The sequence below is a fragment of the Berghia stephanieae genome, chromosome 10, assembly GCF_034508935.2.
Source record: "Berghia stephanieae isolate SIO BIC M18660-M18661 chromosome 10, UCSD_Bste_1.3, whole genome shotgun sequence".
Lineage (NCBI taxonomy): Eukaryota > Metazoa > Mollusca > Gastropoda > Nudibranchia > Aeolidiidae > Berghia > Berghia stephanieae.
Window position 1 is genome coordinate 2,706,098 of NC_088369.1, and position 27,326 is coordinate 2,733,423.

The 27,326-nt window shown below is 35.8% G+C and overlaps 1 protein-coding gene across 1 annotated transcript; it reads right to left on the bottom strand.

Moving 5' to 3' along the window:
* Positions 1 to 78: 78 nt before the first annotated feature.
* Positions 79 to 24,792, bottom strand: LOC144956075 (eukaryotic translation initiation factor 2A-like). Its single transcript, XM_078886409.1, has 17 exons — positions 24,747 to 24,792; positions 22,277 to 22,343; positions 20,885 to 20,959; positions 19,954 to 20,072; positions 19,442 to 19,541; positions 18,712 to 18,794; positions 17,694 to 17,794; positions 15,867 to 15,972; positions 15,122 to 15,232; positions 10,116 to 10,184; positions 8,738 to 8,839; positions 7,830 to 8,004; positions 6,895 to 7,055; positions 6,417 to 6,583; positions 4,221 to 4,307; positions 2,197 to 2,262; positions 79 to 957 (listed from the first exon to the last, which is right to left on the bottom strand). Exons 1-17 carry the CDS (start codon positions 24,763 to 24,765, stop codon positions 895 to 897), a joined length of 1,671 nt encoding a protein of 556 aa, XP_078742535.1. The 5' UTR covers positions 24,766 to 24,792; the 3' UTR covers positions 79 to 894.
* Between the last annotated feature and the right edge of the window lie 2,534 nt (positions 24,793 to 27,326).

Consider the following 27,326-nt stretch of genomic DNA (forward strand, 5'->3'; position numbering starts at 1 on the left):
ATCACACCCACATACACCCTCCCTACAAACACGTCTCGTTCCATGAAATAAAAAAAAAAGAAAGAAAACAGACCTGTGTAAATGTCAAAGGTTTTTATTTATTTTTATTTTTTGACACATCCTGAGTCAAATCAAAATTTCTAAAACAATAAATTGCAAATATATTTATTTGTATTGACAATCAACGGAAGAAAACACACTTCACTAATATTACATATTATTTACAAAAACTCTCGGATAACTGGCCAACTCTGGTATCTAATAAAATCACAGCATCTTTCTGCCTGGTTCCATCAAGTTTGAAACATGGTGTGTGTTACAGTGCCAATCAAGAACAGACAGAAAAATAAGAAATAAAAATTGGCTTTTGATAGGCTTCACTCCACCATAGTAATAGGTGATTTACAAAATAAAAGTTATATAACAGCTTCAAAATAGAATAAAATACCAAAACACGGAATGTTTCAGGTTCAAAACCCTTCTTCAGCCAATAACAAAAAGGTTAATGCATCCTATTAAAATCAGATGGACAGCAGAAGGATATTCTGCACGTCTAATTGGCAAAACCAATTTTTCAAATTAAACCTGCTTTTCATCATTTTGATGTCTCTGTTAAGTTTTAAAATAAAGTCTGTATTAACGGTTTGACCGTTTTTGGTGTTATTGACTGAAGAAGGGGTCTGAGGATGAAACGTGTGTTTGGTATTTTGTACTTTTTGGAAGAAGCTGTTATATTCGTATATTTATTTATTCATTTTTACAGTCCACTATCAGCATAATAGTGACAGCACCAGTCCTACCAATATTAGTGCTGCTAATAAATTGGGGTTGTTTTTTTTTACACTCCAAGGGCCCTGTGTGTGTGTGTGTCTAGGTTTTGTGCTTGTTTAGACATCATCTGGTCTGCAGCGTCTTCAGCTCTTCCATGATGGATTCTAACTGTTTTACTTTCTCCTCCTGGGGAAAAGAAACAAAACAAAACAATTATAGAATTGCATTTTTTATTTGACAACAGTTTGTACAATTTCCAGCTTGGACCTTGAGGTTACTGTCAATAGATATTACTAGGCTGCTAGAACCTGTGGACTGTAAAAAGTAATAAACATAAATGAATATAACAGCTTCAAAAGAAGAACAAAACCCAGAACGTTTCGGGCTCAAAACCCTTCTTCAGCCAACAACAGAGATATTTTATAGGTCTTCTCTGTAAAAAAATCTTTGGTTTAATTTCCAAGATTTTTCGTCTTATCAGGAATTTAGTAATGTATTTATGTCTTTATTGTTTTTTTTTGTTTTTTTTTGTTGTTGGCTGAAGGAGGGGTTTGACCCTGAAACGTTCCGTGTTTGGTATTTTGTTGTTTTTTGAAGATGTTATAATCATTTTTGTTTATACTTTTGTCAATAGACAGAGCTATAAGTCGTAAGAGCTCTTCCACCCTTCTTCATGTCCTGTGTTATACTGTTTATGAGCATAAATTTTCAAATCCCAAAATACTCTATGTAGGTATCTCCCCAATGCCATCCAAATCACAGCGTATACAATCTATTAGGCTTTATAGTCCAAATCATCAAGGAATTTTTGAAAAAAGGGATGTATTTTTTTGGGGAAAAACTGGAGTTGGCTTCTCTGTTTACACATTGGAAAAGGTTTGATATACAGTAAAACCCTATTATATCACACCTGTTTAAAATACACTGGAATATGTTTAACATAAAAGGGATATTTAACAAACATATTTTTGGGCGAACAGTTAAAGGACATTCATTCTTACAGTCAACCAACAACACCACATCATCACTACCCCAACAACTGTTACTACAACCACCACCACCACACAACAACTATCACTACCATCCATCACCACACCACAACTATCACTACCATCCACCACCACACAACTACTATCACTACCATCCACCACCACACAACAACTATCACTACCATCCACCACCACACAACTACTATCACTACCATCCACCACCACACACAAAACTATCACTACCATCCACCACCACACAACAACTATCACTACCATCCACCACCACACAACTACTATCACTACCATCCACCACCACACAACAACTATCACTACCATCCACCACCACACAACAACTATCACTACCATCCACCACCACACAACTACTATCACTACCATCCACCACCACACAACTAACACCACCACCACCACCACACACCTGATTATTGTCTAGTTTGGTACCACTAGCCTGGGACTGTTTCAACTTTTCAATGTCTTTCACTTTCTGCGGGGAGATAAATAAAAAAGCACCTAATTAATTTATACATAAATAAACCAATCAATTAACACTAATAACTGTGGAGAGATTTTTCTAATCAATCCAGACATTGATAAGAGTAAGAAATTAAGGAGCAGGCACTGGTGTAAGATAAAGAACTGAACAAGGTGAATGTTTTGTCTGTAGTGTTTCATTCATCCTGTTTTGTTGATAAAGGGGAAACCGAAACATCCATTTTATCTGTTTTTGTATTTTAAATTGAAGCTTGCATTCAATTTCACATTGCAACTTATTTCTTCGAGCTTCGAGCAGCAACATTTACATATTGAAGGGAATGAGAAAAAGAAAAGTTTTGAAAATAGAGTGTTTGAATTAGATGTGTAGACATCACCGTATCTAACTCGTACACACACATGGCACGACTCACCACAGACCAAGATGTATACATCAGAGCACTTTACAATTGATAGTCAAAATGTCTGAAAATTTTGGCAGCAGCCCACCCCCCCCCCCCCCCCCCCCCCCCTCCACTAAGATGCAGAAATTACAGGTTTCCATAGAAATATGGACAATAGTAAGCACTGATTGTAAAACGTTTTAAAATTCAGTCAATATAGTCCAGGTTTAATTTGGCCACATGTTCATGTTAGATAAGTTTTGGTTATAAAATCCAAATCTGAAGAGAAAGATTTGACTTTAGACTTGAAGAAACACAAGATATTTCCTATACCGTCAATTGGGGTAACTTTGCGTAAAGGGGATACTTTGTCTCTACAAGAGGTTCAATTGGGGTAACTTTGCGTAAAGGGGATACTTTGTCTCTACAAGAGGTTCAATTGGGGTAACTTTGCGTAAAGGGGATACTTTGTCTCTACAAGAGGTTCAATTGGGGTAACTTTGCGTAAGGGAGTGTTCACATATTACGTCATCAAAAATTTGCCCTTTTTAGACCCCCCCCCTCCCCCAAGTCATCACTTGTCATCATTGACCTGACCCCCCCCCCCTCCCAACAGATGATGACGTCATCTAATTTAATAAAAACTAAAAGATAACTTTTATTTCACAATATTTATATTCATTTTTCAACCATAAAACATTGATTATCAACGTTTGATAAAACACATTCAGACATTTTATTAATTTCAGAAACTGTTGATAATATATGTTTTACGATACAATGGGACATAAAATTTAAATTTGCAAAGATAAAATCTAACAAACATTATTTAAATTAGGCTACTTGGTGCAGGTGCTATTAAAAAAAATTCAGAAAGTGTAATTTAAAATAGTATAGGAGGCAAATTATTTTATAGCATAATAGTCTTTTAGTGGAATGAATTTCTGTTTCAATTTCCAAACATAAAATTAATTGATTCAAAAATGTTTCTGCCTTGGACCAAATCAAATGATTGATGAAGAAAACTTTTCAAAATCAAAACTGAATGGTAGCAAGCAGTTTGAGCAGTTCAATCGGTTTTGATGATTCCATAATTTAATTAATTTTTCACCTTTTTGCTAATTTATTTGGAATGCCATTTTTGAAGCTCTTGCATTTAATAAAATAGGCCTAATTTGCTTATGTTTTGATGACATCATCTTGGGTCTGACCCCCCCCCCCCCCTCCCCCATGTCAACACATGTCAACATTTGGTAGACCCCCCCTCCCCCCCTAGCTGATGACGTAATATGTGAACGCTCCCTAAAGGGGATACTTTGTCTCTACAAGAGGTTCAATTGGGGTAACTTTGCGTAAAGGGGATACTTTGTCTCTACAAGAGGTTGTTAAGTTTTGTGGCAATTGTTTCCTCTGATAAGAATTAAAGTCTTTTAACGAGTACAATGACTGTAACAAAGCTGAGATTATTCTAAATGCTTAAAATTCATAAGAGGCAAAGTTACCCCAGTTGATGCGACCCATTTGTACTAAACGCCGGATCAGCGGACAGGAGGACAACTCTCATTACCTTTTTTAACAACTTGATTCTTCTCCCTGCGTCCTGTCCAGGGGTCGTTGCTGTTGATGCAGCCGCTGCTGCAGCGCTCAGTCCAGGCTGTGTGGTCGGTGAAGGGGAGATCAGCAAATAAAAAACGTTTATTACAAAACAATATTAACAAATAAAACTTGTATATATACAAACAATAGATTTTTTACCCACAATGCATTATAATTTTGACAGTTTTTTGTTGAGCAGATATTCCAGGTTGTGATGAAAAAAGTTTTTTGTTTGTTTGTTGCTTTAGGTCTCTTCCAACACAATTGAGGTTATATGAGAGACCGCTGAAACAAAAAAACAAGCAATCTAACAAAAATAGTACAAATGTAAATCAAAATCATAACCTAAAGATATCATAAGCTAAATTATAAATAACCAAGAACAAACAGGCAGAAGATTTACAGAAAAATAATATCCCCTGTCAAAAATACAATCACAAACCAAAGAAGCAGGATAGGCTAGTAAAGAGAACAAGAAACGACATCACTATCGGATCGTACACCCATGCGAACATCATAGGTATATGATTCAAGGGTGATGCTCCCATCCAACCACCCGCTGATGATGAAAAAAGTAACTCGAATGTCAAAGTTTTATGAAAAGAGAGACAAAAGCATTTGGTTACTGCAAAGAGGTAAAATTAAAATTGAACAGCAACTTGTTTCCATTGGACTCTGCCATCAACAGAGACGAAGTGAAAGGTAAAGATTTCAGAAAAAAGTTGTAGGTGACATTGGACCATGAAAATTAGTGCCGCGCTGAGGACCGGTCCCACGGTCTTTTAGCTGTGAACCGTGGTCTGGTCCCAAAGAGGAAGACCGCCGGCGGTCCTCACTTCTTATCACCTTTCAACGGTCTGGCGCCATACTACTTCCCCAGCGATTCGTTGCCTCGGTCCTTTGCCTATCTTCCACCAATCACCACCCATCCCACTTAATTAATCGCACCCACCCCCCTTTGCCATACACTAAACGACACAGACGACCATAGAGGCAGACGACCACCTCCCTCCACTCCGCAAACCGCCCTTTCGTGTGTGAGATGGGGGGAACAGGAGGCGCACGCCTTGGATGATTCCATTATACGGGGTAAATTTCAAAATTTACTACACCATAATGATCGCAATGACAATGATCTATGATGAAGGCATGACCCCTCTTCTCTAATGGGTTATTGTTTGAAATGTATGTGACTACTAAAGATGTGTGTGTGTGTGTGTGTGTGTGTGTCAAACCTAGCAAGTTGCAAGTCTGATTTTTTGTTTTCTTTTGTCCATCTCTTGTCGCCACTCCTTTCTATCGCATTGTTGTCATTTAAAATAATACAATAATATTAAAATTTCGTTTGGTGTTTTAACTAATCAAATAATATGAGTTTCATTAGTTTCTTCCTTCCAAAAAAACCAGTTATAACGTCTGTATTTTTAAAAGGTCCAATAGAATATTTGGGGACCCCGATAGCTCAGTTGATAGAGCACTCTCTTTATACGCAAAGGGCCAGAGATCGATCCCGGGTGCAGTCGAGTTTTTTCTGAATCCCTGTCTACTCAGCAGTGAATGGGTAGCTGGGTTTGTTAGATCTGGCGAAAAGTCACCATCGACCCCACTTATTACTTATTACTTATTACCGCATCCACCCCCTCTTATTATAACTTCACGTCTCTCTCTTACTCTTCAATGCTCGCTGCCTTCTCATGTGTGTGTGTGTGTGTGTGTGGGGGGGGGTAGGAGTTGCGTGTGTGTATAAACGCCACGAACAACTCGATCAACGCCTTGGGTGATTCCATTATCTCCGTTAATGGGGATAAATTTCAAATTTTATTCACGCTAAATTATCGAAGTAACAATGAAGTACTGTGATCAAATAAAGAAGGCATCACCCCTCTTCTCTAATTAGGTTACAATTTGAAATGAGTGTGACTACTCCGTGTGTTTTACTCCTGTAGACCACGGTTTTCATCATGTAGCGGTCTTTAACGGTTCAAGAATGAACGATCCCATGGTCCCAAAGGTCAAAACGGTCTCTCAAGAATGTTCACTGTCGAAAAGGACCGCCGGTCCTAGGACCGGTCCTTGCGGTTTTCATTTCCCAGGGACCGTAGGACCGTGGTCCTTAAGCTTGCCAAGGACCGCCTCGCACTAATGAAAATCAACATTAAGTACTCACAGGAAGTCGTCCTTGCTTGTAAACTCCGTCCTTGACCTTGGACTGAGCCCCTTCAGCCCCAGCTGCTTTCCTCACGTTGGAGGGAGCCTCATACTCTTGGATAGGCTTAGGCTTGGCCGAGGCTGCTGTCCCTCTGGCGTGGGGTGGACGATAAGCCTCTGTCTTGGCTGGTAGGAACAATTGAGTGGGCAGAAAATGGTTAGGTCCTCTCTTTCTATCTCATCCTTTCTTCCACCACCATCCCTTCTGCTGCCCACCTCTCCCTCTCTTCCCCCCATTCCCCTTCCTTACTCTCTCTTTCTCTATTCCTTTTCTCTCTCTCTTTCTCTCTAATCCTTTTCTCCCTCTCTCTCTCTAATCCTTTTCTCCCTCTCTCTCTCTCTTTCTCAACAACTCTGCAAATACACACACACACACATGATAAAGAATAAACATACACACAAACATGCACGCATGAACACACATACAGACTCCTCACCTTTAGGTTGTTCCACTGCAGAGGTCACAGTTTTGTTACTGATAGAAAACACAGGCATTCTTTCCTCTGGTAATGGCTGGACAGTCGCCTGCCACAGTTCTCCGTGGTTTGGGATGTTGTGTTGGATCATCAGGGTACCACTGTAATGCCATACCCGATACCTGACATACAGGAACAGGAAAAGGGGGGGGGGGGGGGGATCATCAGACAGAGATATTGAAATGGAATGAAAACAAGTGGCGAAGAACACTTTTCGAAGTGGCGTTAAGATGAGATCAAGGACAGTGTCGATGAGTGAACAGTGGGTGTGAAAATATACGTAATTATAGACAATAAAATTGTCCGGAATTAGGTTGATACGAGAGAAGAACGTTTGTTTGTGTGTGTGAAGAGAGAGAATTTGGGGGGTATAATGAGAGATATTTTTATATATGTTTAGTTTTGTTGACCTTTTTGTTGGTTTACTTCTATGTCATAGTATTTCCTCCTCATGATTTATTTACTTAATTATTTACAGAAATTCATTAGTCTATGGCAATTCCCAATGTAAATTCCCAGAAATGGATAAATAAAGTTCATCTTATCTTTTTCCTCACTCTTTTATTAATTTATTGATCATGTCTGTTTTTGTTTTTAGTTGATTGCTTGCTTTTATGAAATATTGATTATGTAAACTTGAAGTAAAAATTTTTTTTATCATTTTGTAATTTGGATACATGCATGAAATTTAATACAATTTCCAGATAATTCTATAAGTTGGAGAAAAAAAAAAGAAATCTGGAATATTCCTGAGCCTTGGCACAGATGAAAACGACATATGTAAAGAAACGATAAAAACAATTTCTTTGCTGATTTCAAGTTTGCACCTGAAACAAGCCGTCCATTGTTTTTGGTTCCGATTAGTTCTAAGGCCTCTCTAATTTCAGATTACTCACCCGTTCCCAACACGCAGTCTCGGTGAAGTGGTGGAAGTCAACAAGTGCTGGCCGTCAGGACACCAGGTGAAATTGGTCGAGTCCGGAGCTTGGGTCTTACAGATGAGTTTTTTCTTGTGGTAATCCCAGAATTCCAGATTGCCGGGCAGGTTGCCAAATCCGGCCAGGAGAAGGAGTGGGGGAGGGAGTTAAGGAATCAAAGCACCCAGGAAAAAGGAAGACAAAGGGGAATGGTACAAATAGGGAACATAGATACCAAGAGTACCATCAATGTACTTAGTTTGAGATCACCTAAAAGTCTCATCCAGACACCAGCACGAAAAGGAATACACTCAAATGTTTACAGAATATATCCAAAACAGAATACATAACTTACAATAACAAAGAGATGATTTACAAGGAAAAAAAATATCAACTCCCAAAACTAGTAGTTTTACTAACATTTGACCATTTCCCTCCCAGCTGAGGACTGCGGATGATGATTTGAAAAAAAAACAAAAACATTTTCATTATTATAATAGAATATCCACTTAACATTCTCAAAGAACTTTACAAGGGGTCCCAAGCTAAAAGCAACACATAACAAGTAGGATGAGACATGTAAAGTGATATTACAAATTGACACACAGCACTGTTAAAGGTCAGGTACCGTACTCATTTTACACTTGAGCACGGTGAAAGAATGTGAGGGCAACAGCCTTTTCCAATGACTTAACTTTGGACAGCTCAGAACGGGACTCAATCCTGGGATTTACCAATCCAAAGACATGTGTCAAGAACAGGACCAAAAAGCCCAACAAGCAAAAAACAAACAAAAAAAACCCCAAAAAAAGGTTATCAGCATACCAAGTTTTTGGGAACTTTTTTATCTTGCCAAATTCAATAGGACAAGGGGGCAAAAAGGATATTGTTTCCCTGGGGGTTGAAGCAACACGAGTTCCAAGCACCGGTGCCAAAGTCAAAGGTCGGTTCACACTTCAAGTTGTAGATGGTGGCCTTGCATGGCATATCTGGTCAAACTATTGGTCAAGGAAGGGAAGAAATCTCTACACACAACAGGCGTTAAATAAAATGTTTTTAAATCACAAAGTAGAGGAGGAACAAGTCATCCCCACAAATTGTCCACTCTTAAATTTTCCAACAACTCTTAGCATCCTGCATGGAATCCAATTCCAATTTCATACAGGACGAGAAACCTTTTCGGAATCTATTTTTTATTATACTGTTTGTTCTAGCGCTCTTATACTTACAGCCAGACACTCATTTATACCTGAATCGAGTGAGGTAATATGTATAAAATGCCTTACTCATGGAAACAGTGCAAGGGTGGGATATCTGAGATCTTTGTCAACAATCCATTAAAAATGACCAATTTGAGTTTAAATGCATTAAATTAATACTTTAAAATCCTTTATATACTCGCTCTGGCAACAAAATTTAGTTTTCAAGAAGTTCATTGAATTAAAAATCTTTATGCAAGTGTCAATTAGGACCCAAACATTCGTAGTTTTACAAAATGTTCATAGTTGAACGAGATTGTGTAGAAAACCAATATCAAATACACCACCGACACGCTTGAGTCAATTCTGAGTGGAATTGAATGGATTGGGACGCAGACCTGCCTAGTTGACAATGTCCAAATCAGTAACCAACACCAAAATTCATCCCTAAGAAACGGTTACGTTTCACAGGCCTTTAAATGGCTGGTGAAAAAAAAATTGTCGGAACTTTTTGAACACACGAAAACAACAGGACAAAAATATGGCTTAACAAACACAACACAGATATCACACGTCAATTGACTAGTCAAATCATGTCATTTTTTCCCTTAACTCATTTATAAAAAAATAAGCAGTTTTATGGTACAAAAATAAATCCCAATTATTTGAGAGAGTACACACATTTCTGGTCCCAGCTCTGAGTTAGTTGTAAAATGAAAGGAAGAGAACAATTCCTAAGAAGATTTACAGGCCTGGTTTCAGTCATACTTAACCAAACAATAAAGAAAAAAATACTGCATAAAATAAAATTTTGTTCTCGAGGACCACGATTGGTCAGCGATTGACTTAGCTATCATAAACGTGAACTGAGATGAAGCCTAAATAACTTAATATATTATTTTCTCTAACATTGTGACCAAATTGCTGTCCAATCAAAATTCGTGACGTTTTATTCCATTTCCGTCAATCCGTAATTGTAACCTAATTTCAAACAACGACGGATGACGATCAGTACAAGTAGACAGGTATGGTGGGATGTTTTCAGAGTAAAAATATTCAAGGATACATCCGTGCATGACCACAAACTCTCTGTCCCCCGGTGACCACTCCACGTGGTAAATTGGCCCTTCTTTCTCTGGGAGGGAAGATGAGATGAAAGGAAATGGGTTATAACAAATATAAAGAATGAATTAAGTAGACGTCACTCAGCTCATTGTTATTTTAGTCAGTGAGTTGGGTGATTGGTTCTCTTTCAGCCTATGAACCCACCCCACCATCATGCCTCCACCAACTCCAGCCTATGAACCCACCCCACCATCATGCCTCAACCAACTCCAGCCTATGAACTTACCCCACCATCTTGCCTCCACCAACTCCAGCCTATGAATTCCACACTCCCATGCCCATGCTCACACTCCAGCTATGAAACCTACCCCACCAATCATGCTCCCACACTCCAGCCTATGAACCACCCCACATCATGCTCCACCAACTCAGCCTATGAATACCCCATCCACCCCACCCCACCATCTTGCCTCCACCAACTCCAGCCTATGAATCCACTCCACCATCTCCAGCATATGAACCTACCCCACCATCATGCCTCCACCAACTCCAGCCTATGAACCCACCCCACCATCATGCCTCAACCAACTCCAGCCTATGAACCCATCCCACCATCTTGCCTCAACCAACTCCAGCCTATGAATCCACTCCACCACTCCACACGGAAACGAAAAGCCGTGCCTTTAGTTGTTCAGTGAACTCAACCTGACCGCATGCCTTACCACCCAGTCAGCCCCCTTCGCCTTTGTGGGGGCGTGACCTCGGGGTCACGGTAACAATTACCTGTTGAATGATTGTTACTCACAGTCATTACGCGTGTTTGTTTACTTTGTAAACCCGCTATCCCAAGTTTAATATGGTCATGAACGCAAAGAAATTTACAGAAAGAAAATAGTTAGAAAATAATTGGTATAATGATATAAATTTGATTTTCATAGTGTTAGTTGAAAGGAAGTTATTGTTAATTATAAATTACTAATATTTTGAGAAATAATTAACTTATTTTTAACTTTACCCCCAAATTGCAAAAACGACACAATCTAATGCAATAAAACTTGGTTCAATTTAAAGACAAACATTAAGAGAATTTACTTACGTCGTCTCTAAAGGGGACTTGTCAATCATTCCATAGTAATAGCCGTTTATATTTGGGATACAGTAATTGTTTCGTAAAAGTCACCGAAGTACACAATGAAGACAATCTTTTCTCATAGTTTAAAAAACAGAAAACATAGATAATTCCAAACTCCGTGGTAGTTTTAAACATAAACCACAATCGTACATTTGTACAAAGCGTAAATTATATATATCTGACTTATGTGTCTATGTGTATGACTGCACAACTGTCTGTCAGCCTGAGTGTATGTAGGTATCTGAGTTGTATTAGCATCGTTTTTTCAAGACGTAGAGAAAGGGAGGAGAGAGAGAGAGAGAGAGAGAGAGAGAGAGAGAGAGAGAGAGAGAGAGAGAGAGAGAGAGAGAGAGAGAGACTAAAATGGGGGAAAACACGATTCTCAGGAGAGGGAGGGTTTGAATCCAAATTCCTGCTCTATTATGTCACTTTTATTTCAGTCAAAAGTCTCATTATAACTTCAAATTGTTTAGGTGTCTCTAACTGTCTTATACTTTGTAAACTGTCCTGTATTGTTTCCTGATAATTTAGTTGGTCATTTTCTGTCGTTCTTGTCTAATCTTATCTTCTTTTCTGGTACATGAGACTGTAAGTCAGGGGAAACTTGAAGAAGACTGGTTGTCATTATTGTCTGTAATTGTGCTGATTCGTCCCTCATTGAAACTGTTCTTTTCTCGATTTTACCTATTGTAGAATGTAATGCCTCTCCTCCCTGTTCCCCTAAAAGCCCTAATCCAAATCTGTATTTTTCAATGAAAGGGGCGCAGTGCTTCTCAAGTATGTGATGTTTTGGGAGAAGTTTTTCAGGGGAAATAACTGGCCATATAATGATTTATGGAACCCTGAATGTGTTGTAGATCATCAGTTTTGATTGGTTTTGTGTGTCAAACTAATTCATGTACCTCACTAAATGCATCGTTGATGTGTTCAAAAACCTCTCTTATATCATGTGCAAAGTCAAGAATGCCGGTGTCTGTGGTGTAAGATGCTGTAATTTTTGTAACATTGTCAGTGAGTTGTTGGTATACTTTGTTCTTTAAATATTTATGACAATGGTTTCCGATAAAACTTCTACTGTGGTAAAATTGTGGGGTGATTGCATTTGTTTTCAGAATATCATCAAGGGTGATGCATACGGGTCCACATCTTTCTGTGAGTTCCTCTTTTTGTAATGATGAAAGCTCACTCTCTATTGCTTTTAATTTTCTTCTCCATTCCTTCTTTTCATCTTCTAAATCGGCAAGTAACAAGTAAGAAGTGTGATCATTTAATTTCTTTGTTAAATCTATATATCTCTGCCAGTTTTTTCCGTACTTTTGAAATATTTTAATTTCTTCATTTTCATTATTTACTTCATCAAACAATAAACGATCCAGTTTGTCCGCACTACATTCGAGTAACTTGTGATGTCTTAATGTGATGCCTAACAAACAGTGTAGATATGGCGGACATATTCTGTGTAATGGAATGTCAAGAATGGGTGGGTGGATACTGTTATTGTATGAGTGTGCATTTTTCTTCAAGCCCTTTCCGTGTTCTAAAAACCTATTGTAATCACGATGAAGAAGAGACCAATTTCGTAATTGTGTATTTTCTATTTGTAAATTTTGTATGTCTCTTTTCTTTACAAAACACCACAGACATGGGTATGCACCACAAGCACCTGAAAGACCATTCATTTTTGTTAAAAAGTCATAATCACCAAACAGAAACAACCTAACTTTTTTCCCTTTCCATTTAAAAAGATTCAAGTCATACAGCTGTCTTTTAATGTCTTCAAAAAAAAGTTCTAAATTTTCCCTAGAATCCCTAGTCCTTGCCATTGCAACCATAATATGATTGTATTTAGAATTTGGATTTTCCCTATTTATTATGGCCATGCTGAGTTTAAAACTGCCTTTACCGTGGTCACCACCGACTTTGATCCAGATTTCATTACTAGGGATGGCCCCGTTATACCAAGTTAATTCGTTTTCAAGTTTGTCAAGCATTTTGGTAACAAAATCTGTAAGGCATTTTAATTTCACCATCGGTGTTTCGACAGCTTTTCCACTTGAATCAGTAAATGGTTTTCTTTTAATTTCTAAGTCGTCGCCTGTCAGTGTCTTCATCAGATGTCGTTGTGCGTGTTCATTTGGAATTTTTATCCCGCCTTGTCTTAAAAATTGTCGCAATGTCCTCTCCTGTGACCACGTCAATCCCACTGTCTCTTTCATCGCCAAGGCAGACAAAGTTGGAATGTTTGTGTTGTTTATGATGCCTGCAGTTTGGCAAATGTTTCGCCGTGTTGGAAGTGGATTCTTTCTTAATTCATGTGATTCTTGTGTTTGTAATGCTTGTGATGATGTACCTGCTATATGCTTTCTTATGACTGTTAGTGCCTTTGAACGTTTTCTTCGTGTGGGAGATGTGACATGTGAAGATGAAGTTCTGTGCTTTGGGATTTTCATGAGATATAATGGTTGTCCTTTTGTTTTTAACTTGATTATGTTGTCTTTTGATTCGGATAGTTTTTGCTTGACAAAATCTGTATGGGTCTTTTCGTCTGACTGCGTTGTTTCCTGTGTGTCTGCTTTGAAGATGGGGGATGTCGCAAATTTCTTTTGTCTGTGGTTTGCTTTTTTTAGGAGTCGATGTGAACATTATGTCGTCTGTCCTTATGCTGGTGTCAGTATCTTTAGTTAGATCAATTGTTGAGATGCTAACATTGTCTATTGTGATTTCTGTGGTGATTTCTGTGGAGTGTGAAGAATTTGTGTCTTGCGTTGTTTCTAAGATTTGAATGTCACTACATTGCCTATCTTTAATGCAGCCGACTCGTATGTTTGTATATGTTTTGCACACATTGCACGTTGTAATGTCACTGGGGACAAAATCTGTCCACAAATGCTGACTGTTCTTTACAATAGTCCGGGAGTTTATTAAAAACTGTTCTCCTTTATATACTTTCATGTTTTTTATTCTTTTTACACATTTGTAACATATCACTTTTGAATGTGTTGTTTCTAAGTCTTTTCCAATGTCAATATCAAATAACAAAAGTATTTCACATTTGAAATCATTACACAGTAATCTTTTGCGATTACGTTTTTTTTCTTTTTGAGTTAGTGCTGTATTACCACATACTCTACAAAGTTCGTTTAAAGATTTCAAGTGGGTCTCTAAAGTGTGATCCATTTTACCTGTATGTGCATTGCAAGAAAAAAATATATTATAAAATATTAAAAGACAACTCCATAAAATGGTTTTAATAATTAGAAAGCCCAGAGAATGTTAAATGCGCCCATAAAACTTTTTAAAAAATTGGTCGTGTCAAAATTTTAATATTAATTTTTAAAAATAATAAATAGCTCCTGTAATTGATTTTATTCATTGAGTTTTTCAGATGTAAATAACTAAAGAACTAATCACAGCAGAATAATGAAATCCAGACACAAATATCAAACGAGAAAAATGCAGTTATATCCAAGCTTTGAAAAATATGTTGTGAATCTAGAAGAGGAGTGGTAGTAGACTGAAAACAGGAAACGTCGTTACTCAATTTATATGTTTTTGGAACGTAATGCATTGTATGCAGCTTTACCTGCAGGATTGACCGCTTGACCCTGAGGTCACCCTGACCTATAGCGCGAGTAAAGGCTCGCTCAGGCACGTAATTCGTGGGTGTGTCCAGCCTATGAACCTACCCCACCACCATGCCTCCACCAACTCCAGCTTATGAACTTACCCCACCAACTCCAGCCTATGAACCCACCCCACCATCATGCCTCCACCAACTCCAGCTTATGAACCCACCCCACCATCATGCCTCCACCAACTCCAGCCCATGAATCCACTCCACCAACTCCAGCCTATAATTGGTAGTCACTACTTACGCATGGGTACAAAACAACTCTCCCCTCGGTTATCCAAAAAGTGAAGGCCTTGCTCTCCGTAGTATGAACTCTCAGAACTCTCTGTGGAGGTGAGAATCACCACGCTGTTACCTGGGGGGGGGGGGGGGGGGGGGGGGGGGGGGGGGGGGGGAAGAGGGCAGGGCAAGGTGAGATAGAGGAGGTGATATTGGATGACACCAGACGTATCAAATCAGAACAAATATTAAGTGAATATCAAAAAAATTGATAAAAGCTGTGGTCTGTACAAATAATGGTACAACGACAAAAGAAAAAAAAAGGGAATATTCAAAACGGAAATTTTGGGCTCAAAATCCTGTTTTCAGCCAATAACAACAATAGTAAAAACATTAAAACTTCATGCATAGTCCAAATGGACACAACTTCCGAAAGGTCCAATGTTAAAAGTCTAAAACTATGAACTACACAGCGGCCAACTCTAAACTATGAACTACACAGCGGCCAACTCTAAACTATGAACTACACAGCGGCCAACTCTTCAAAGAGATAACACAAGACACGGTAAAGACAAACAAAATCTGCATATTCCTACTCTTACAAAAAAAATCCAAATTTCAAGTTTTTATTTAAAATGCCAACCCAATATTTCCATTCCAAAACACAAAAAAAAAAAACATTTGGAAATGGCATTAGGAACACCAAACTGGCAACCCCAATAATATAGCAGAGAGAAGATTTGTTATGATAAACGTCAAGAGTAACCTACCTTTTTTGTTCCAGTAGAAATCCACTCTGTCTCCTTTGAAGAAACTTTTACTGGCAACCACGCCCTCCATGGGATAGTTGTACACTCTCACAAACGACGGCTGGCCCTGGGAAGGTCAAGGGTCAAAGGTGAGCGTGAGCATCAAAGCTTTAGAATGTTTTTAAAAATCAGCTTCTATCCATGAAAAAAAAATCTCAACAAATCCCTTTACAAGCCACAACAAGACTTCATGTCACATACAGACATTTATGTCACGTGTTTTGTAAATATATGATGAATACTGGATCAAGTTTTCATTCTTTATCAAGAAAACTTGAAAACAATTTCTTTAACAGACAGAAAATTAAAATTTTACATTTCTGGCCATCTAGTAAAAAATCTACGTCTGTTTCTATTTATCTGTCTATCTATCTATCTATGTGATGCCTAAGGAATTTCTCACAAACCAACTAGAAACTCTACACTATCTGAATGGCTAACGTTTTTATCAATCTCGCAAAAGTTAATCAGTTTGTCACGATTCAGATTGTTTTAAAGACCATTTTCTCTTTAATCCGTCGACACTTCCAAAATTGGATGGCTATTTTTATGCTCTCCATTTTGCTAGTGACTTCTGCTATGACGCAATTATCTAAATACAAAAAATATATGTCTGTTTCTATGAAGCAATTTTCCAAGACAAAAATAGTGCCGCTGTAACATAGGTAAAAATTTTTTAAAATTTTGAATGAGCTTTTATATAGCACAATATCCACTAAACGTGCTCAAAGTGCTTTACAAGGGGTCTCTAACCAACAGCAACATTTAACATGTAGGACGGGACATGATGCCTGTTAGGCGATATTACAATTTTTTTCGGACAGAGACAACGCAGTTAACGGTCAGGTACTCATTTTACACCTGAGTATGGTGAGGAAAGAGCCTTTCCCAAGGACTTAACTATGCGCCTAGTTAGGCTCGACCCCAGGACCTTCCGATCTGAAAGCGAGTGTCATACCACTAGACCACATAGCTGCATGGGTAATGATGGCACAGCTGCTAAGTAGCCCATCGTTAAAGTCATCACGATTCATGAGTAGTGGGTTCGAGTCCCACTCAGTGCAAAGATTTTTTTGTGGATTAGTTTCTGATCATCCTCATCTTCTTACCCTTTTCTGAGAATGAGTTTTTGTATTTACTCAATCTTATTTCTTTCGGGGGGTGTGTGAAAAGTACAATACATTCACGGAATGATTGATGTTGCCAGTTTGACAATTAAATCCCCTCCTGCCCTTAATGATAACTGATTACCCCGGCATGGTTACCACTTTCAAGTCATGAGTCATATATATATATATATATATATATATATATAATATATATATATATATGTGTGTGTGTGTGTGTGTGTGTGCGTTGTGATGGAATCATCCATTTCAATGCTTGTGTTGCAATGGGGATAAGGTCAATTATGAGATATACAAAAATATAAAAATAGCCTTTTCAAACAATGGTTGTTGGTGTCTTGGCACTGTACCCTCTAAATGGACAAGCAGTCAATGTTGATGTTGATAACAATGAATATGCTGCTGATGATAACAATGATGATAACAATGATGATGATGATGATAACAAAAATGATGATGACGATGATAACAATGATGATTTTGATAATAATGATAATGCTGATGATAACAATGATAATGATGACGATGATTTTGATAATAATGATAATGTTGATGATAACAATGAAAATTATGATGATAATAACAATGATAATGCTGATGATAACAAAAAATGCTGATGATAACAAAAGTGGTGTTATTGATGATGATGATATAGCCTTACCTTGGCCCCAGGGAAATTGGCAGCAAATGTGTAAGGGGCTGGACACTGTGAGAGACTGAATGAGGACACTTTTTGGACGTGGAGTTTGGTCACTGCAGTGTCTGGTAGATGGGGAATGGGGGAATTCAGTTTCAGTTTTAGAGGTTTCCTGGTGCTTGCCGACTATATTAGGTCAGATAATCAGTGTTTTATGAAAAGGAGGACGGACCACAACACAAATTTTAAGGGAGGGGAAAGGGAGGAAGGGGGAGAGAGAGAGAGAGAGAGAGAGAGAGAGAGAGAGAGAGAGAGAGAGAGAGAGAGAGAGAGAGAGAGAGAGAGAGAGAGAGAGATTAAGATAGAAAGAGAGAGATAAAGTAACATAGAATGCCCATGACCACACAAACAGAGAGTTTCCTTTCCAGACTGTACTGAATTCGATTGAAAATTTATTTGTCAGCAAAAATTGTGCACCAATCTGAAATGCAAATAGAACGGTGCAAAATACGCTACCACACCTTTTCAAGCATCTATAGCTATTTCAAAACTTTTCCCCCCCCCACATCCTGTAAAATAAGACGTGAGGAAGGAGAGAAAAAGCAAAAAGGAAGCAGAAGACTAAGTGGAATCTATTATAATTTAGTAATACAAACTATTTCAAATAATAAAACAATAATGAATATAACAGATTTAAAAAAACCCAAAAAAACAACAAAACACCTGACACAGAGCGTTTCGGGCTCAAAACTCTTCTGCAGCCAACAACAACAACAAAAACATAAATAAATTATTAAATAGCCCAGATTTCCGCTGTTGATCTGGTTTTTTTTGTTTTGTTTTTTAAAAAGTAAAACGCTTATGTTATCAGCACTTTTTGTTGTTGGCTGGAGAAGGGTTTTGAGCCTGAAACTTTCCGTGTTTGGTATTTTGTTCTCATTTTGAAGCTGTACTTATTTTCATTTTTGTTTATTATTGACGTTTTACAGTCCACAGCTTCTGGCAGTTCAATATCACTCTGACAAACTATACCCTGACTCACTGAAGTTGTTTTTCTCAAAGAAATGTAACTCGTTGTTCACCAGTCTCATACACAATTCCTCATCACAGCTCCAACACGGGGCCCTGAAATCATAGAGAACATGGGGAGGGTCTGGCTCTATAATAATAATAATAATAATAATAATGGAAATAATAATAATAATATAATAAATAATAATAATAATAATAATAATAAATTATATAATAATAATAATAATAATAATAATAATAATAATAATAATAATAATAATAATAATATAATAATAATAATAATAATAATAATAATAAAATAATAATAATAATATAATAAATGATAATGATGATGACAATAATAATAATAATAATAATAAATAATAATAATAATAATAATAACAATAATAATAATAATAATAATAATAAGAGTTGACTTATATTATCCATCGAGGCTATTTCTCAATTGGTTCCACCAAATTATGCCAAATGGTCTCACATGTGCACACACAATTGTCCCGGTGATAATGGTGGTGGGAAGGGATGGAGTAAATAATAATAAAAGATAATGACGATGATGATGATAATGATAATGATGTTGAGACACTCTTTTTCCTAGTTAGAGAAGAGAAAAATGAGGAAGGATTTCTTCTAGTACTGTTTTGAGCAGAGCATAGATAGTCGAGTCCTTGGAAAAGTCTCATATTATACACAATCTTATAAGATACAAATACACTGGCCATGGCTGTGGCCGTCCTTACCAGTTGGCCGCTTTCTTCTGGATCAAACTCTTGATAATGCTCCCTGTCTTCACATCAACGAAGTTCATGTTGGGTTGTCCCACTTTTGTATCTTTGTTGACTGAAGGAGTAGAATCGAAGATAAAAACTGATGACGAAGCTGATGTTGTCAATGATGATGATGATGATGGTGATGTAAATGATGATGATGATGATAACAATAATAATGTTAATGATGATGACGTTAATGATGATGAAGATGATGTTGTTAATAATGATGTTGAAGAAAATGATGATAATAATAATAATGTTAATGATGATGACGTTAATGATGATGAAGATGATGTTGTTAATAATGATGTTGATGAAAATGATGATAACAATAATAATGTTAATGATGATGATGTTAATGATGATGATAACAATAATAATGTTAATGTCATGATGATCACGACAATAATGTTGGTGGTGATGATATTAATGATAACAACGATGACGAAGGCCAGCATGACATTACAGGACGATTGACTGACCTGAGTAAGTACTCCAAGTGGCCAGGATGTTGGAAAGGGGAGAGAACTTCATATCCACCACCTTGGGCAGCTTCAAGTCATGGAGGACAGTGTTGGTCTTGGTGTCCATGATGAAGGTACTGAATGACACAGATTCATAGTTCATGAGACTTAGGTGTGTAAGTGTGTGTGTGTGTGTGGGGGGGGGGGGGGGGGGGTTAAATCTTTGGAGGTTTATCATGGACAAAAGTTGTTTTTTAAATAAGTAAATAATTTTTTTTTAAATATCTTTTTAAAAAGAGCTTTTATATAGCACTTAATATGTTAAAATGCTCAAAGCGCTTAACAATGGGTCCCAAATCAACAGCAACACTTTACATGTATGACGAAGCATGATGCCTTTAAGGCGATATTAACAGGTCCTTATTTTACAACTACTTCATCAAACTAAAAAGAACAATTCCTATTCCTATGACCTTTTGGAAAGACAAATTTTCACATTTTCTAATCATCTCTCTACGGGTCCCGATAGCTCACTTGGTAAAGCACTCGCCTTCATACACTTAGGGACTGAGATCAATCCCAGTCGCAGTCAAGATTTTTTCTGAACCCCGCTGTCCACTCAGCAATGATTGGGGAACTTGGATTTGTTAGATCTGGTGGAAAGTACCTTGCGTAGACTAGCGTCCTAGCCAAAGGATAGCAAGCAATTGCTATTGACCGCTTCACGCTATAGAAACCGGGATAAACTCCGGGCTCCATTTGGCCTCATGGCTCTGAAGGACTAATACTATCTCTCTAGATTTTCCATAATCCACTTCCATTTTCATGCTTTGCTGAAGGATTTGACCCCTAAACATTCCTTGAATGAAAAGTTATTTTAAGTCCCGCTCTATATTTGAAGCGGCTGTTATTTTGTTGTTCAATACAAGAAGATAGTAACGGGCCAAACCTTCCAGCGTTGGCCCAAGCAAACAGTGATCCGTCCTCTGAGAACACCATGCACCGACATGAATTGCCTGTGTCACTGGAGAGAAAGATGGGGAGAAATAAAAGAGAAGGGCATTAGTAGTAATAATAATAATAATAATAAAAATAATGAAGATGATGATAATAATAATAATAATAATAATAATGAGGATAATAATAATAATAATAATAATAATAATAATAATAATAATAATAATAATAATAATAATAATAATAATAATGCGTAATTTCTATAGCACCTCTTTCCACCAAAAGGGCTCGGAAGCGCTTCATCTATGCACATGCGATCATATATACCATTCAATAAAACCAATCACAAAAAACTGATAGGAGGTACTCTGTCTTCAAAGAGGCTTTAAAGGACAGAGAATTACTGGTCTGGTGTCTGCTGAAAGAGCATTCCACACATGGGAGGGGTAAGAGGAGAATGTGCAAAAGCATGTCGTGAAAAATTCGACTTAGGAATCAAACGGCTCATGTTCAGGGAAGTAGATGAATGGAGAGAGCGATTCGGATTGTAGATAGAAAGAAGAGATAGTGAATAAATGATTGAAATTTCACCTATTTCATCTATAATCTACCAGCACAGATCAACCCCCAAAGTCTGTTTTAATGCTAAGTTATTTATTAATTAAAGTTATTTATCTACTTCACAAAAGAGAAATAAATATTTAAATAAATTAATTTTTAAAATAAATAAATAAACGGATATCAAAAAATTAATTAAATAAAAAAACAAAATGACAAAAATTTAAATGAATGCATATTTGCACATTCCTACAGTTTTTCAATGTTTAAGTTTAAGATTATTTATTTTCCAACAGCAATTTGGAGATAGATTGATTTACGGTGTAAAAGTTTTCTCTCCCACCCCTCACCCCCACCCCAAAATGACTAAATTCAAAGTGAATATACAATTTGACCAAAAAAAACCCAAAAAAAAAAACAAGAAAAACCTATTTGTTTAAACATCTCAAAATGTACATCTATGTCATTTATTGATCAATGTCAGAGTGTGAGCATATAAGTATGCAAATGTGTCAGTTTGTAACTGTGTACCTGTGTGATTGTGTAAGAGTTTGTACCAGGCTAATCAAACATGGAAACTTAACAATGCACTACACACTACAGACTTTCAGTCAGGATGGATATTATTATCATTATCATCACTATTATTATTATCATTTATTGTTATTATTTTTAAACAATTATTTTTTTTTTAAATTATTATTATTCTCATTATTTTTATTCTTATTAATATCTTTATTTTTATTATTCTCATTATTATCTCTATTATTTTTATTATTACTATTACTTTCATCATCATCATAGTTTTTGATCACTATTCTCTTACATTTCTGACACAGGGCTTGGGTTGAATGTGGCTCCATTGATTGTCCAGATGCCTGAAGCTCCACGTACTGAGACCAAAAAAAATTAAAAATTAAAAAGTGTGAAAAGGGAACATGATGGCAATGGGTTAAAGGTATGAAGATATGGGAATGATGAAATATATTATCGAAATATGTATTCAACAGAGCATAAATTTTAAAAATACTTTACAATTTAAAGGAATAAGTGCGGATTCATTTATAGGTAATTAAATTTGAATGTTTAAATAGGAATTTAAGACTATTTCTTTCATCGGTCCCTGTTTCATCCACACATACCAGCATAGATTCATTTATATATGGAATGTTTGGTTGAACATTTATATTAATAATAATAATAATAATAATAATAATAATAATAATAATAACAATAATAATAATAATAAATAAAATAATAATAATTCCGTTTATTCATCCCTAAGGGGAAATTTTTCTTTAAGATCTATTCCAAGGGAAGACTGGAATATCCCAGACATCAGCCGCAGTGCAATGCAGCGCGCAAAGTGAGCTAAGGCTAGGTGACTTACTCAAGGCCACACAGCACGACATGTAGTCGAACTCGGTACCTTTCGGGTACGAAGCAAAGACCTTACTGCTGAACCACGCTGTCCCATAACACAGGGATTTGCACAAATCCATCTTATAACAACAACAACAATGACGAAAATTTTGCTTCAAGCCTCGTTTGGTGCATAGTTGAGTCCTTGGAAAAGGCTCTTTACTCACATTCTCTCACCATACTCAGCTGTAAAATGAGTACCTGGCCATTAATAGTGACATCTCCGTCCAAAACAAAAAAAAAAATTAAAAAAATTGTAATAGATATCGCTCTACATGTTTCGTGTTGCTGCTGGTCAGGGACCTTTTGTAAAGCACTTTGAGCACGTTTACTGGATATTGCATAGTACAAAAGCTCAATTTTATTTTACAGCACAATATCCACTAAATGTGCTCTCAGAGCATTTTACAAGGAATCCCTAGACAAACATAACATGTAGGATGAGGCATGATGCCTGACTGTTACTGTTACTGTTACTGTTAGGAGATATATTACAATTTTTTTTCTGACAAAAATAACACTATAAATAGCCAGGTACTCTTTTTACATATGAGTACAGTGAGAAAATGTGTGAGAAAAGAGCCTTTTCCAAGGACCCAGCTATGTGCTGCTCAAGGACTCAAACCCAGGACATTCCAATCCGACAGTGAGTGACATACCACTAGATCACATAGAAGCCGCACATTGGCTTTGGAGAAATAAATCTATACAAACTAGACACGCTTCTAACTAACACTTAAACCATCTGAATATCAAAACAGATAGGTTTTAAGTGAACAGTTAAAAATAGATACTTTATTCATGTTCGATTCTTGCTCAATGCAATTTATGTATTACCTAAGTCTCCATTTCATACATTGCCAAATTCCCTCAACCTCTTCATGAAAGAAACATTTTCTCTCTAGTCTCTAGGGTCTATTCCAAAGGAAAACTGCAATAACTCAAGCATTAACCTTATTAGCCACAGTGCAGCACCTCTCTTTTTTTGGTTGGGGGGGGGGGGATCATATTATTATAATATATATAATATATATTAAAAAATAATAATGAATAGTGAAGAACAAAAATAAAACAAAACAACTCCAGTACACAACATAAAGAAACAGTTCTATATATATATATGAAATTACGGCTTTACTTTGGAAGACCAAAATCATGGTTTCCCTATAAAACATTGAAAAAATATATATATGTAAAAAAAAAGAGAAAAAAAGAAATAACTTGCATGATATCATTATTATTACAAAGCTTAACCAAAAAAAAAAAAAAAAAAAAAAGCAAAAAAACACATATATAAATCTAAGTCAACTAGAAGAAAAAAAACAAAAACAACAAAAAAACACACACAAAAACAAAACAATAGGCCTAAACAGAAAGAAACACGTTTCATAAACGAAACTACGCCGAGACGCCAAAAGGGCCAAGATTTTGAATTTTGGTCTCCCTCGCCACTAGACACTTCCTTTGTGATTTGTGGCCTTTGTAAAAATGTAACCTTGTATTATTTTGATTTTGATGAATGAAGTGATGAAGCACAGTAACTGTCAGTCGCTACATTGCCGACATAAAAATAAAAATAAGTGAAGGTCCGTAAATGCAATACGACGGAGACTAGCTGCGACCGGGGTGTATAGAAAGTACCGAAGAGGTGCAGGAAAGGCCAAGCGGTTGACTCGTTGACCACAGCCAAAAGTGAGAGAGTGGAAGTGACCGAGCATTTTCCTTATTTATGTTCTTGAGAGCAATAAATTCTGATTGTGAAGTCATTAGGAAAAGCTACCCAGTATTTTTATATGAAAGATTAGTTAACACATTTAAAATGATAAAAATATTTTGAAATAAAAGTAAAAGTAACAGTGAGTAAACTCGCATACGGTATATGGGGGTCGCCATCTTGAAGAGGTATGAGATTACTCTCTGATAAAGAACCAAAAACTAAGTATGCCTCGACGTAACAGAAGAGAAATAGAAGCGGCGCGGATATAGTTGCCGATAAATCTTTATTAATAAATGAGAATAATAACTTTCCTGTAGGCTCGTGGATATCATTTGATCGATAAAGCAGATCCTCTTTGTCTATTTCTGTGGCTTACATCTTTTATATCTTTACATCTTTCATTAAAAATTGAAGTTGATACTCCGGTTGAAATTGTGCCTTAATTACACATTGGAGTGCTGTCTATTCGCCTGCTGCAATTCATGTGCATCAATAAATATACAATGTTGAATGGGCCCCCCCCCCCCCCAAAAAAAAAAAAAGAAAGGAACCTTCTGCCTTTTTCAGAAAGAAAGAAGACTAAATAAAAAGCTAGTTCTTAGTAACACCAAATTACAATCTGGCATTCGGGAATATTGTACAAAGAGAGAGAGAGAGAGAGAGAGAGAGAGAGAGAGAGAGAGAGAGAGAGAGAGAGAGAGAGAGAGAGAGAGAGAGAGAGAGAGAGAGAGAGAGAGATATTTGCAGGTCTGATAATTGGACGGATTTATGGGCTTGTTTTAACAATGTTGTAATGGACGATATTTTGGGGTGGATTGTGCCGCTATGTGGTCTTGTGGTATGACACTCGCTTTCGGATCGGAAAGTCCTGGGTTTGAGCGTATAATTGAGTCCTTGGAAAAGGCTGTTTACTCACATTCTCTCGCCGTAATCAGGTGCAAAATGAGTACCTGGCCATTAACAGAGTTTTAAATGTCGGAAAAAATTGTAATATCGCCTAACAGGCGTCATGTCTCGTCTACATGTTACTTGTTGCTTGTTGGCCAGGTGCTCCTTGTAAAGCAATTTGGGCATGTTTAGTGGATATTGCTCTATACAAAAGTTCAAGTTTGAGAGCGTTTCCATGACAACCTAGAGCCCACAACAATTTGGGTTATCAGACCTGTAAATATGTACACGTCGAGTATAACGTTTTCGATATTATTATTATTATTATTATTATTATTATTATTATTATTATTATTATTATTATTATTATTATTATTATTATTATTATTATTATTATTATATTATTATTATTATTATTATTATCATATCATATCATTATTATTATTATTATTATTATTATTATTATTATTATTATTATTATTATTATTATTATTATATTATTATTATTATTATATATCATTATTATTATTATTATTATTATTATTATTATTATTATTATTATTATTTTATTATTATTATTATTATTATTATTATTATTATTATTATTATTATTATTATTATTATTAATTATTATTATTATTATTATTATTATTATTATTATTATTATTTATTATTATTATTATTATTATTATTATTATTATTATTATTATTATTATTATTATTATTATTATTATTATTATTATTATTTATTATTATTATATTATTATTATTATTATTATTATTATTATTATTATTATATATTATTATTATTATTATTATTATTATTATTATTATTATTATTATTATTATTATTATTATTATTATTATTTATTATTATTATTATTATTATATTATTATTATTATTATTATTATTATTATTATTATTAATATTATTATTATTATTATTATTATATTATTATTATTATTATTATTATATTATTATTATTATTATTATTATTATTATTATTATTATTATTATTATTATTATTATTATTATTATTATTATTATTATTATTTATTATTATTATTATTATTATTATTATTATTATATTATTATTATTATTATTATTATTATTATTATTATTATTATTCGTTGGATACATTACGGTTACATGTTGTTACTAAGAATAAGAGTAACCTATCCGAAAAGTTCTTTGGGTTTCCTGTCAAAGTTGATAAATAGCATTCCATTCCTTAGGAGTGTTTCCTTTTAGTTTTAGTTTAAGAATTTATAGCAAAATATGATTCAATAGTCTGATGTCACGTCCGCCCAGCAACGAGCAGCTTGGTTCTAAACAAAGAAAATCGGTAGTTTTCTTCATGTTGGCTAGAACTTGTTCACATGCCATGTGATCAGAATGTATAAAAGTCAAAACATGATCAGATTTATATAATGTTTTTCTCCTCTGGATACACCTTTATGCTCGTCGGAGAAGTATTTCATAAGGGCACTCGCCATTGTTCCGATAGTAGAACCGGTTACTAAGTTACTATGCGTCATTACGAGGGAAGTGACGCCACGACTGTTGAAGCCTATTGATCTCACATTATCAAATAAATGCCTTTTGTAAAACACAACAATGTGTCACTGTAGAGAAAGCATTAGCTTAATGAAACAAGTAACTGTATAGAAGGAACGACATTGACGCCATTCAGATCCTTGTTATAGTTTTTAGTCAGCCATTTTTATGAGTAGTTCTCACTAAATTGTATCAATCAGACTATGTTACTCATAGTTGTGTGTATTGGTACGTTATATCCGGCAGGCGGGTATTGTGAGAATGTTTGATAAACGCAAAGCATCGATAAA